At 42.6% G+C, this 12,438-nt stretch overlaps 1 protein-coding gene across 20 annotated transcripts in view; it reads left to right on the top strand.

Annotated features, from left to right (window-relative positions):
• The window catches only part of FBRSL1 (fibrosin like 1), a 500,045-nt gene that overhangs the window by 324,354 nt on the left and 163,253 nt on the right, over positions 1-12,438 (top strand). For all 20 annotated transcript variants that reach the window (XM_041488543.1, XM_041488539.1, XM_041488537.1 and 17 more), the window contains one exon: positions 6,882-6,911. In XM_041488543.1, coding sequence (XP_041344477.1) covers positions 6,882-6,911 — 30 coding nt within the window. The remainder of the gene's footprint in view (positions 1-6,881; positions 6,912-12,438) is intronic.

Raw genomic sequence — 12,438 nt, 5'->3', positions numbered from 1 at the left:
TGAGTGCTATGAAAAAGGGAAGGGGGGAAAAACAGTCCTTGAGGGATTGACCCTAAGCTGCAGCAGATCAACTCAATTTTATGGAATGAAAAGAGACTTAAACAGTATTTTTAGCGTCGGTTTCTCAACCCACAGAGGTAGAGAAGCTCCCTGCATCCAGCAGGCTGGAGCAGGGCAAGAGGTGCCCATCTCTCCGGGTGGCTGATGGAGTGGAGCTCGAGTCTTTGGAGGCACCGAGCACGTTTAGAGTTAAAGCTGTGACAGATTGGTGGATTAATGTGCTCTGCCTCCAAGGGACAAATGCTCTTTTTTTTTTTGGTTTTTTTTTTTTTTTTTTTCCCCTTTTCCCTTCCCCTTGCTCCCTCCTTCCCCACTCTGGGCTTGCAGATGACAGCTGTTGGTCACTTAACAAAATGTCCTCTTGATTGCTGCTTCACAACAGGGGCCCCCTCAGACCAAACAGCACATAGCCCATACAATGCATCACTGCCCCTCAAAATTAGTTATAGTGCTCTGGGCTATTCTCGGCTGCCATAGCTAATACTCTCTTGCTGTTCTTCTCTCTCCCCCTCGCCCTCCCCCTCTGCAGACAAAGGCTCAGCCTATACATCTGTAGTGCTCATAACCTCCCCCTTCCCCCAGCCAAATGCTGAGGAGAGAAAGGGAAAAAAAAAAAAATTGCTGCCCTGAGGCTCAATCTGTTTCTTACAGCTCTACCCCGGCACTTGGAAGCCTGAGCTGGTCTAGCCATGGGGAGGCCCTGACTCATTTCATCAAGCTGTCAGGGAGGCAGTGGAGCTAAGAGGACTCTGCTGCCTGGGGCAAGTTCAAGTCAACATTCGATTTCCGTCCTCCCCCCGGCCCCCTCCTTTTGCTTGGACACTTTCTGTGCTCTGGATCTAAACTTCTCCCCGAGCTGCAGCAGCTCACAGCTTCTTGCCAGGAGGAAGGACTTGTGGGACCTTATAAAGGACACAGTGGCAAAATTGCTGCAATAAATCAGTGGCCCTCTGACACTTGGCGGTAGCTTAATGTTTTGGCACTTTCTTTCCTGTGTATGCCTCAAGTCCCATTAGCAAGCTTTTCTGTCAGTCTGGCTCATGATAAAACTCTCTCTTCCTATCATCTTAAGCAAGCCCCTGCAGACATGAATCTGATGCCAGGCTTAATAGGAAACAACACCCTCCCCTGCACACACGAGCGCGCATCCATACGCACCGCCACGGCTCCTGGGAAGTCAGCTCAAAGGGCATGGAGAAGGGAGGGCTCTTAAAAACAGGCTTGATTTTACTCCTTCCTTTAAAAGAAACATTAACAACCCGGGATTTAAGCTTGGTACTTCCCCAAGCCTTGCTATTAAAAGAAAATTCAGTAACTAAATATGGTTGGAAATAATAAGATAGCGGTAACATGGCTGTGGAGTGGGTGTGCAGGCTGCATAGGTGTCTACACTGTTCAGATATTCTGTGCAACTCTCTTCATACATATTCTACCCTTCCAGCTTTCATTATAATGTTATAGGCAGTATATTTAATATTTTTGCCTCCTCTCCTCTCAGCCTTGCACTTCCCCAGACAGTTCTAGTTGCAGGTAGACTGGTTGGATTGCGTGTCCCTCCGGGCTGGGATCTGTTTCTTCACATGGCTAGCTTAGATGTCTATCACCCTCTGCTTAATCATAATATAAATAATATCTATGGGTATGTGTGTTTATGTGGAGAGGAAAAAAACAAGCCTTTCTCTCAGCTGTCTGGGCAGGAACCTGTAACTCCTGTGCTGTGCAGCGTCTGGCACAACAGGGCCCACAGCCTTGGGACTGTGTAGGCACAACCTAAATCAAAAACCACTGGGTTTGGGTGAAGTAGGAGATAATCATCTTTGTGTGGATAATCTGAGGTGACTTCTCAAAAGCTTGGAGGAAGTGGCTCCATTTGAAATAACTGTATTTCTGTGCACCCATTGTGACATAACAGCCAGGTATTGCCAGTCCTGTTGAAATCTTAGGAGACTTGGTTGGTTTTGTTTTCATTTCTTGAAGCTCTTATTCCTGGTATGAGACAGTCTACATGACTATGTGATGTGAGTTAATCAATGTAGTGTTTTTATTATGTGAAGAAAAGCTGGATAATGCAGTAGTTAAAACATTGGGGGTAAGAAAAGAGTTGAAGGACATTTTCCTGATTCCTAAACTCACCAGAAAACAGCTAGAATCATAGTACAGCTTCAATATAGCTTGTAAGGAGCTGAATGCCAATCTAATGGTAAGAGGAGATCCTTTGCCAAATGTGCTGTTGCCTGTTTTACAGTAGCCATAAGTCCATCTTCGTCCCCTCTTCTAGAAGGAGGTGATGGAGTGCATCACAGCTCATTGCCTGGTTGGAAAGCCATGATGGAGGGGGGGTCTTGTAAAGAGAGATTTCACCCCAGGCATCTAAAAAATGAGAAACCACAAGGCCCAGTCTACACACATGGATGCTCCATCTGTGATTCCTGAGTTTTGTGCTGTCCTGCTGAACCTCACCTCATGGGAGGCTTCCTTCCAACTGGAATCTGTCACTGCAAGAAATTGTTTCCAAAAAGCTGCGCAATTAGGGGCCGACTTTGCAAACATTCTTGGTGGAATTGAGATACAATTGGCACAACCCAGTGAATAATCCCTTTAGGAGCCTTTATGAACCCTGTACAATGGCTGTTTACAGTCCTGCTTATAGACCAGGAGTGTTAACAGGACTTTAGAAAAATCCAGGTAATTGAAGCTTTTGTCTTTCAATGAGCCCCCGTTGCTTTCAACAGTTGCCATTCTCCACATTTTCTTTAACTTTTTTTGTTTTGACAAGGGCTTTTGTCCCTCAACAACAGCAGCGTGGGAGGTGAGCCTGGCCGGGTGGTGGCCTCAGCCTTCGCAGCATGGCCTCCTCCTCCTCACACGGGATAAGTTGGCTATTAAGGCACAGAAAACCCTCTGTGGCCGAAGCAAAGTTTCTCCCATGACTGCATTATTCATTCCAACACCCCAGGGATGCAGGGTCCCTGCCTCACCTCTGTGCTGAGCCGGGGCTCTGCAGGGCGAGGGTGAGGAGGAGGCTGGAGGAGAGCAGGCGTGTGAGGCCGAAGGAGTTCCCACAAAAACTGAACCAGCCCCTCGAAACCAGGGCTTTTCCACACACACACCCCCCGGCCCCGGGGAGGGAGAGGGGTCAGCAGTGGTTCTGCTTTTCACAGCTCTGTCTGGGCCCGTTTGGTTTTGCTGGCGTTGGTTTTTCTGTGCTGTTGCTCGTTCAGCAGCCTCTGGGTTCCTGTTTCTTGGTGCAAGTGTGGGAACCTGTTCCTTTTACATAAAACAAAGAAAACCTCTGGGAATTCTGAAGCTTAGGGCCTTTTCCACCAAAGCTGGTTGTATTTTCTTCAGGGGTTGATGGCAGGTTAGCATAGGTTGGTAGCCATGAGTCTCTTTTTATTTTCTTGTATGTTAAGCAGAAGTCCAAATTTTATAAATATCAATACGTTGATTCTTCCCCTCATCCTGTAGGCCAGTTTGGAACATTCTCACGTGGATTAAGATAAGTATTTTGGTGGTTTAAAGCCAGGCAGGAACCAATACAAGGGACAGCTCGCGTGTGTGAGTGATCCTACACGGCTGCAGAGGGGGCAGAGGATTTGCTTTCACAAGGCAAACAAGAAATTAGGCAACTCACTGCCCAAATGCAGTTTTTAAACCACTCATCTTGCAGTCACAGCTTCACAGAAGGCTCTGTGTCCACACGGATTCACATGTGGATCTGCATCCACAGCCCTGCTGCCTTCTGCAGTTTCCAGACTGATGCAATCATGATTAAAGTAAGGAAGATGTAAGCTAAAACGAAACAAAATTATTTTCTGTCTTTTCCATTTTAAAAGCAATTAATTATGAAGTCTTTACAGATCCTGAATGGGGAAAAATGTATCCTCAGAGAGCAGATGTTTGCTTCATTCATATGTCTGTTTATAAAATCTAGCATGTGGATTTGATGGTTCACTGGCTTTTTGCAACTTTCACTTATCTACATGAGACAAAGTTGCATATTGGTACAAAGCAAAATTAGGCACCTAAATAAAGCAGTTCTGCACCTTTTAGTAATGTAAACCATCTGTAAGAGGATTTTGTACTCATTATAGGTATAGAAATTTTGGAAGTCATCTGTTTTCAAGAAGAAAAATCCTCTTGTCTTTTTTTTTTAACATATAAGAAGTAAGAATTATGAAGACAAGTTTTGTTACAAAAACTTGAGAAGACTAAAATGCTACCTTGTATTTGAATAATAATGGTTACTAAAGTTCAAAAAAATTGTTTACATCTCAAATATTTTTAAGCTAAATTTGGTAATGTTTACAGTACTGAGGTTTTATTAAACCAGGACTCATAGGCAGAAGTGTCTGAGATTTAGTGATCATTTTGAATGCTTTCTAGTCAATGGATTTCAAAGTTTAATTTATTTGGTTATTTTATTACTGCAGCATATAATTTTTAAGCCCCTGTTAGAATTAAAATTTGTGTTGATATTGCCTAAGCATACAATTTGAAGAAACCCATGGCTGAGTGTGCTTACTTATTTTTATGCCATTCTTGCAATAAATGTAATTCTGCTGTAACATGCTTTAGTCTGAACAATAAATCACAGAGTCAAAATATTCTGCCTCTAAAATATGAGTGTTCTTGTGAATGAGCACCAAGATTAAAATGGTAACTTAGGATACTTTAGTGTAGACAGGCTTTAAAGGGTAAAATAACAAGGTCTTTGTGACCCACTCCATTATGCCAGTAATTTGGAGGAATGCACAGTCCCTGTAGCATTAGGGCTTGATTTGAACTCCCCCTGGGTGGAGGTGAAAGGCTTCCCTGCACTCAGCCAGTGTTTCTCAGGAGCATGTAAATAATAAGAAGTGGACTGCTGTGACTGCATCTTCCCCCACCCCCAGCTCAGTTTTGATGAGTGTGTTGCTCTGTCAGCGTGAATTATTGCTGTCTTGGGCAGGCACAAGTGCAGCAGGTACTGGGGCAGCCTTTGCCCAGCAAACCTGTTTCAGCATGTCTCAGTGTGATGGACAATTAGTCCCATTCCGAGCCCGGAGCAGACACTTGTCATTGTTTGTGGTTGCGTGACACGGGTTTGGGGAAGTCAGCAGATGGTGATTTATCAGGATTGAGTTCACTTTTGGTTTGTGAAAAAAAACCAGAAACTGTGTTTCGTATGATAATTTCCATAAAGGTCAGTGACAGAATAAAAGTCACAAAAAAGGCACAAATGGCTTGTGGCAAGGTATTTACTAAAGACATGGCTATCTGATGTTCTTGCATACTGCAAAGCAATTGGCTGGGGCTTTGTGCAGTTTTCTGGTATTAACTCTGTTTTTTCCCATAGAACTTGCCCACTCACAGCTCCAGGCCCCTGCAAGGCAATGTCCTATTACTTCTTCCATTTTTCTTCAGGTTATTTCTTTTCCAGAATGGTTACACATACAATTAGATCTATGCACATCCTGCTAAACAGTCAGATTTCTCTGTGAAAACATGCTGTGGATCATGTGGGGCAGTGTAAAATGGTTTCCTTTTGAAAGAAAAAGAGTTCTGCTTAGTCAAGACTGTAGAAAAACAGATTCCTTAAACCAAGCATTTTCACTGCAGTAAAATGGGAAGAAGGTGTCAGTCAGAAAGCTGAGCACTCTTCACTGCAGAATCACTGTGGGAGATTCCTCCAATATATCGGGGCTGTTTGTGTGCTTCGTGTGTTTCAGAGAATTTAATAATAAAAGGTTCAAATAGAAGAAGAAGAGATTAAATATTCTCTCATAAATCAGCAGAAAACTAAGAATGTAACAGCTGAAATTTCTGCTGTGTGTCTTGAGGATAAAAGAATGCGACAGGAAAGATTCCCCTTCCCCACTCCAGGAGGAAATCTGGACAAAATGACCAAACAGATCTATTCCTTTTACATTCATGACACCGAATCATGTGTGTTCTCATGGACCATTTCCACATTTGGGGGTTGTCACTGCTGGCTTGCAGAATCCCCTCTTGTTGACCCAGTGAACTCTGGAGGGTGCTGCCAGGTACAGAAACCCACCAGGCCATCCCATCAGCAGTTGCTGAAGGAGAAAATTCCCGTTGGGCACCAAGGCTACAGAACACACTGACCACTTCTGTCAGCATAACAGACACCAAGAGATTTACTGCTGCTCCCAGCTGTTAATCTTTCTGAGCTCCAGCCAGCAAGATGTGCATGTCCTGAAATGTTCAGTGCCCAAGTTATCTTTCCATCATTTGTGCTGTGAAAATAGAGCATTTCATTTTCAGAGCCTGAAAGAGATTGCACTCCAAAACTCTTTAAGTAAACACTTCCTCCTGGGATCGTGATCTCATTCAAACTAAAAAATGTACCAGAATTTATGATGTATTTTAATTACTATTCTTGGTACCACTCATTAAATTAGAAATTGATTGCCAGTTTCACAGTTTCCTTGTTAGATGACAAAGTGCTTATCAAGGTGAAGCAATGCAAAACTGTTACTATATATTCCATGATTTGGGATGATAAAAAGGCATGCTTTTTGTTGTGGCACTCATGTTACAGTGGTTGTTATAATGCATCACTGAATGTCTTTTTTGTTTAAAGTTTGCTTTCCCCCATCCAAGTAAGAGTACACTATGCATTTGTGTATGAGAGGATCTGGAGTTCTGTGGTTTATGCTACCAATGTAAAAGGCATTACTGCAGACATCAGAAGTGTGTTTCACTGAACTGTGAACATCAGAAACAGCTATCCTAAAGATTTAAGAGGATGATGCAAAAGATCCCTATACAAAAAGGTGTTTCTCAAAATCTTTTTTTCTCTCTCTAATCCACAGTGTGACAGCGAGAGCGATATTGACGATAAGGTAAGACTGAATTTTCTTATTTCATATGCTTGGAAATTCCCTGATAGTCAAAATAAGAATGAATTTGAAAATAACATTTTCCTCCAGTCTTTATGTCAAATTAAAAAAAATATCTACAATTGAATGAAAAAGCATCAGACCTGCTACTCTGTGATCTTCACTAGCTTCTATTTGCAGAAAAGAGAGTCCTGTTAACATAATAGTCTTTATTGATTATTATGTGAGCATTTTGTGAGACCTGAGTTACAGCATTAGTGCTGTTTCAGAGGAAGTTTCCACTGATAACTTGTCAGGAGCCAATATTGTATATATAGTAACCTTTGAAGATGTCAGCTTTGTAATCAGTTAGAAGATGGGACCTGCCCTCCCAAGGCAGTGGTAACTGTCAAGGAGTGTTTTGTCATGATGCATGCATATTTATCACAGAGCAATGATTTTTCTGACCTTCTTTTGAATACAGAGGTTGGTCATTGAAAGGTTGTAGTTTGTGTATGGGGATTTCTTGTTCACCTCTGCAAGGAAAACAGACAAGTCCCACTGTGTAGCACCAGTGGCACCATGCTTTTAAACACCAAATATATAAAAGACTTCAGTATTCCTTGCCAGCTTCTGGCAGATCAAACCTGTCAGTCTCAGGTCAGCTCTTCATCAAACCTTTATTATATTTTGGCTGTCCAGTCTCTTGCATTCATTGATGAGAGGCTGTGGCACAGAGTTTTCTCCTGGATCAGCATTACACAAGTACAGGCTGACTTCAGGTGGCCCTGTGTCCTCAGCAGCACACCCAACTGCATCAGAGGTTACCATGAGTTCAAGAGACTGCTCTGAAAGCTTTTTGTTCATATTGTTAGAGCTTTAGAAACATTAGGGTTCCTTCAACTTCTTTTAAAAATCCCATCAGATACTAAATATTCTTGTAGTATGGCAAAAGCTGTGTTTTGAGATGGCAGCTTGATTGAAGAGAAACATTTAAATCGTGTGTTGAATGAAAGATACTGTACATATTTTATTTCATACTATTTTAAATTTATATGAGTATATATGTATAAAGTCACTTGCTGAAACCACCCCTCTCCCCAAGTTCTGTTTCTTACAAGGTTACACAGCAGCAGAGCTGACAGCAGGGGTGGTGAGGGTGAAATATTGTTCCCTAAAAGCTTAGATACCATGGGGTTAAAACGTTTCTCAGACTGCCCAATCAAAGGAAGTAAAAGCAATCACTTAGAAAACTGTTTAAAGATCTGCCAGTCAAAGCTCAGATGAAGTTGTAAGTGACATGTAGTTTTATTATACAGCTATGCTATTAATGATTATCTAAATTACACTGGTAGACCCAGCTAGAGGCATTACATCTGAGACTGACGTTTGTTAGATTAGGTTTGACTTCACCTTGTAGAGAAGAAATTGAAATCTGAACAACATTGATTAGCTTTCAGAATGTGGGATCTGAGGTTACCTTCAGAGGAAGCTGCATTGTGTTTGGCTGGTAACTTGCTGTCCTTTACAGCAAATGAAAGGCTATTATAGTGTTCCTTACCATTAATATGACATTTCTTTACATTTCTGTAACTGTAATTTGACTTTCTAGGCTCACCTATTTCCCAGCTACCTTCTGTTTAAGGTGACTCTGCCCTAACAATAACAACATTTCTTTTCTTCATAAGGAGAGCAGCACAAGATCATCATCTTTCTATCTCTTGCCTGATCTGCAGAGATGTGAAACATGACACAGTACTGTTAAAGAGGTGTCTGGAATTAAGTGGGTTTTTTTCTTGTCAGCAAAGATGTGGGCACATGCACATAAACTCACCAGGGTTGAAGTGAAGATGCTTCAAACCTTTCATGGGGATAATGTGAGTGCAACACGGCCTTCCAGTTGGGGAACACAGGGGCAGCCTGACTCGCTCTGTTGGTTCCTGACATTCTGCACTCCCCTGGAAACTCGTTCAGTGTTTGTCTAAAACTTAATCTGACTGATGCAACAACAAGCTGTAAAATTTTTGGTGTGACTGTCCTGAGGGACTACACTAATTTTCCTCCTCCCTGTGATGGCAGAGTGTGTCTCCTGCCAATGCTCCCAGGCTATTGCAGCCAGGTGGAGGATTCAGCACAGTGCCTAGCCCAGCACCAGCCTTCCCAAATTACGTGGTGGGTCGGCTTCTTTCCCCACTGCTGCAGAGCAATGCTGCCTGGTCAGCAAGAACCAGCTTTTTCAAGGTACACCTACACATGCTGGCGCTAAGGAAGGGCAGGGCAAGAATTACTAATGTACTTTTGATTTGCATGACATTTTTTGTTAGTCATAAACAGCAGGTCAGTGTTGCCTGCATAAAACTCACGAGGAAAGCAGACAAAAAAAGTTCGTGTTCAAGTACAAACTGAGTCAGCGACTGAGCTAGAAGCAAAACTGAAATTTTCCACCTCCTACTTCTCCCTCTGTACCATGCTAGTAATTATCCACTATTTATTTAGTTCATAGGTGTATGGGCTATTGAGCTCCTAATGTTTGCAAACATAGATGTTAGGGTAAAATTAAGGTTTTACCTTCACTGCATTGTAAAATATAAACACACTCCTGATGGTTTGGTTTTTTTCCTTGTGCAGGGCTCCAGGGGAGAAAAGCAATTGAGCATAGTCAGTCACATGTACAGTGTATCAGAAAGAGGAGCCATTACTTTAGTGCAAGGCACAGTTTCACAGCAGATTGTGAGTGTTTCCAAACATTGTGCTGCTGTTTTTAATAATTGGAGAAGAGGAGCTCAAGGCAGGGGACCTGTCAATCCCATCTACTTTCTGAGAACTGTCTCTGGCCAAGTATAGCCTTTCACTTCTGCATCACTGCTGAAATCTCAGAGGAAGTAAGTGGGATGATACTTTCTCACACCTATCATTCTGTCACCATGTGCTTCTCACAGAACTGTTTGAGATACCCAAACTAATAAAGTGAGCTGTCCAGCCATTTAACCAAGCGCGAAACTTAGCAAATCATGCGTTCCCCGAGATGGAAATGCAAATCCTGTTTCCTTTACTCTGTGCTCAGTGAAGGACATTGGTTTGGGCTCTGCAGCTGTGAGGAGGATTGCAGTGTTGCTTGCTGAAGCTGGGGAAATGATACTGTGCTTTTTGAGGGGGAGGAGGGAGAGAAAAGGAGTCAGTCTGATAGTTGCATTACACTGTCTTCTCTCTGCACTAGCTGAGATGTGAAGCTCACGGTCCATAAACATTGTTACTGAAAATATATACTTCCTTTAATAGCAACAACAGCATTAACAGATAGCAATTACCCTTCATTTTCAGGAACTATAAAGTCTCCATTAATTCAAGATTTATGTAGTTATAGCATTTAGCACAGGAATAACACCACAGAGAATTGGTTTATACACATGTAATGAGAGAGCTTATGGCATACTTTAGTGAACATTAACATAATAGAGTAATATAAACCATCAACAGTTCCACTTATTGTCTCTTACCTGCTTTAGCATCACTGTGAAAAGTGGCTAGCAGCTTGGTAATGTGCTCAGTTAAATGGTGTTCTGCAGAAAGCCAAAAGTCAACTTGTGTGAAACAAGGGAATGAGTAATCTCTGCTCGTTACTCCAAAATGTTGCTCTCATTTTTTTAATAACAGTTTTCAAGATTGCATTAAAAAAGGCGCCTGTTTCTTTCTTTAAAAGTAATTCAGTGTTCATGTTCTTTCAGTCTTGGACTTCTGTCTGCTCTGTGTGAAATTGTGGGTTGTCAGCTTAATTACATGGCCCCGCCGTGTAAGTGAGCTCTCCAAATCAGGGGTTAGATATCAAGCATTCTTCATTTAATGCGGTACTAAGTAAGATGTGCAAAAAATGGAACTGTATTTCTAAGTTCACTCAGTATTTACTGTATATTTGTTCTGTAGTTTATGTTTTAGCTGTAGCAAGCAACTTCTGAGACAGGCAAAGTTAAATCCGAGGTGGAGACAAAAACTTTTGAAGTCATTGTTTTCTCACGACTTTTGCAGCAGCCCAGTGAGTTCCTTAGGCTGTGCTTGTGGCAAAGTGAATCAGCCTTGCCATGCTGTAGTCTGCTAATCCCAGCGTCCCAGGAGGTGCCTGGAAGTCAGCAGCAACAGGAGAGCAGGTGCAGTTTAGCCTGGGATAGATGGGAGGGGAGCAGCACGGTGGAGTGTGATCCCTCCACCTGGGGCTGGGTTCCCATCCTGCTACGTGCTGTAGAAACACAGAACAGCTCATGGCTGGAGGATGAGATGAGGTGAGATGAGAGAGAAGGGGCCCAGGTGAGTGGGGGGACACTGTCAACAGCTGCACTGTTTCAGTATGCCAGCAGCCTCCTTGTTGTCCAGCTTTGATTTCGTAGGTATTAATCTAAAGGGGGGATTTGTAGGCATTAATGTTTTAGGAGGCATTTGAGAGGGAAAGTCGGGTAGCTTTATGGCTGTGAATGGGAAGTTATTCTCTGTAGGAAAAGGCACAGTGGTGAAAAGTGAGGAGGTGCTGATTTGAAAGTTTACCAAGGGGGTGATTGAATCAGACCGGTGAGAGATGGAAGTTTACAGCAATGCTGAATGTCAGTGCTGGGAAGAAGTAAGCTGTGAAAGAGTCAAAACACAAAGAGTGATAGTTCGCCATTCAGGAAGTGAGAAGCTGTGTAGGAAGCAAAGCCACAGACTAGGAAAATGATCTTGCAGCAACTTTTCCTTGGCACAAGGACACAGTTACATCTGCTGTCACCAAAGGGAAGACAAAATGGTAAATGAAGGGTGAGGTAGCTTGACCAAGAATGTAGCTGTGTGGATAAACAGAGGATGCTCCTTATGTTACAGAGAACAAGGATACACAGGACTTAAAACATAAGTTGAATATTTTGATGTCAGGAGTATTGTGAGTCAAAGAGAGTGCTGAGAACTGTGGGCTTGAGTGAGAGATGGAGGTGATAAGAGTAGAAGCAATGAGAAGAATAAACTGTATGGAAGATCTGGGGGATGAAATTATCACTGTTGTTTCAGCTGTGTTGACCTTGAAAGGATATCCACAAGCCCACAGGAAAAATCATAGTTCAGGCAGCAGGAGAAAGGGATGCAATAATGAAGAGAAACCTAGGAGCTGCTCTAGCAGGAATGGTCACTCTGTGTGTGTTTGTGTCTGAGATTACCCAGAAATAAGAAAAGCCCCCTCCAGTGCTATTGCTGGAGTCTTCTCTTCCTCTGCTCATTACATTTTATCTGGCAATGGAAAAGGTGGGTTCCATCTGATTTGTTTTTGTAAGTTTAGTTCCCACTTCAGGTAATCTGTTATTTGCTCGTTTTGAAGCCTACCCAGACCAAGGTCCCCAAACTGGTTTTGTCCATCATTCGATTGTCCTTTTCTCTGAGAAATTAAACTTGGTACTTTCCCAGAAATTGACATTCATACTGGTTGCAGCAGAAGGGAAAGATCAAACATGGAATTGAACTGAGGGCTTTCACGTGGCAGTATTTGCACTTCTGTTAGCATTACACTTCAGTCTATGACAGTTCTCAGCTGTGGCAA

This window comes from Pyrgilauda ruficollis, unplaced genomic scaffold (genome assembly GCF_017590135.1).
Source record: "Pyrgilauda ruficollis isolate IOZ18807 unplaced genomic scaffold, ASM1759013v1 scaffold9, whole genome shotgun sequence".
Classification (NCBI taxonomy): domain Eukaryota; kingdom Metazoa; phylum Chordata; class Aves; order Passeriformes; family Passeridae; genus Pyrgilauda; species Pyrgilauda ruficollis.
The sequence above is the reverse complement of the archived record's forward strand: the minus strand, read 5'-3'. Positions and strand labels throughout refer to the sequence as shown.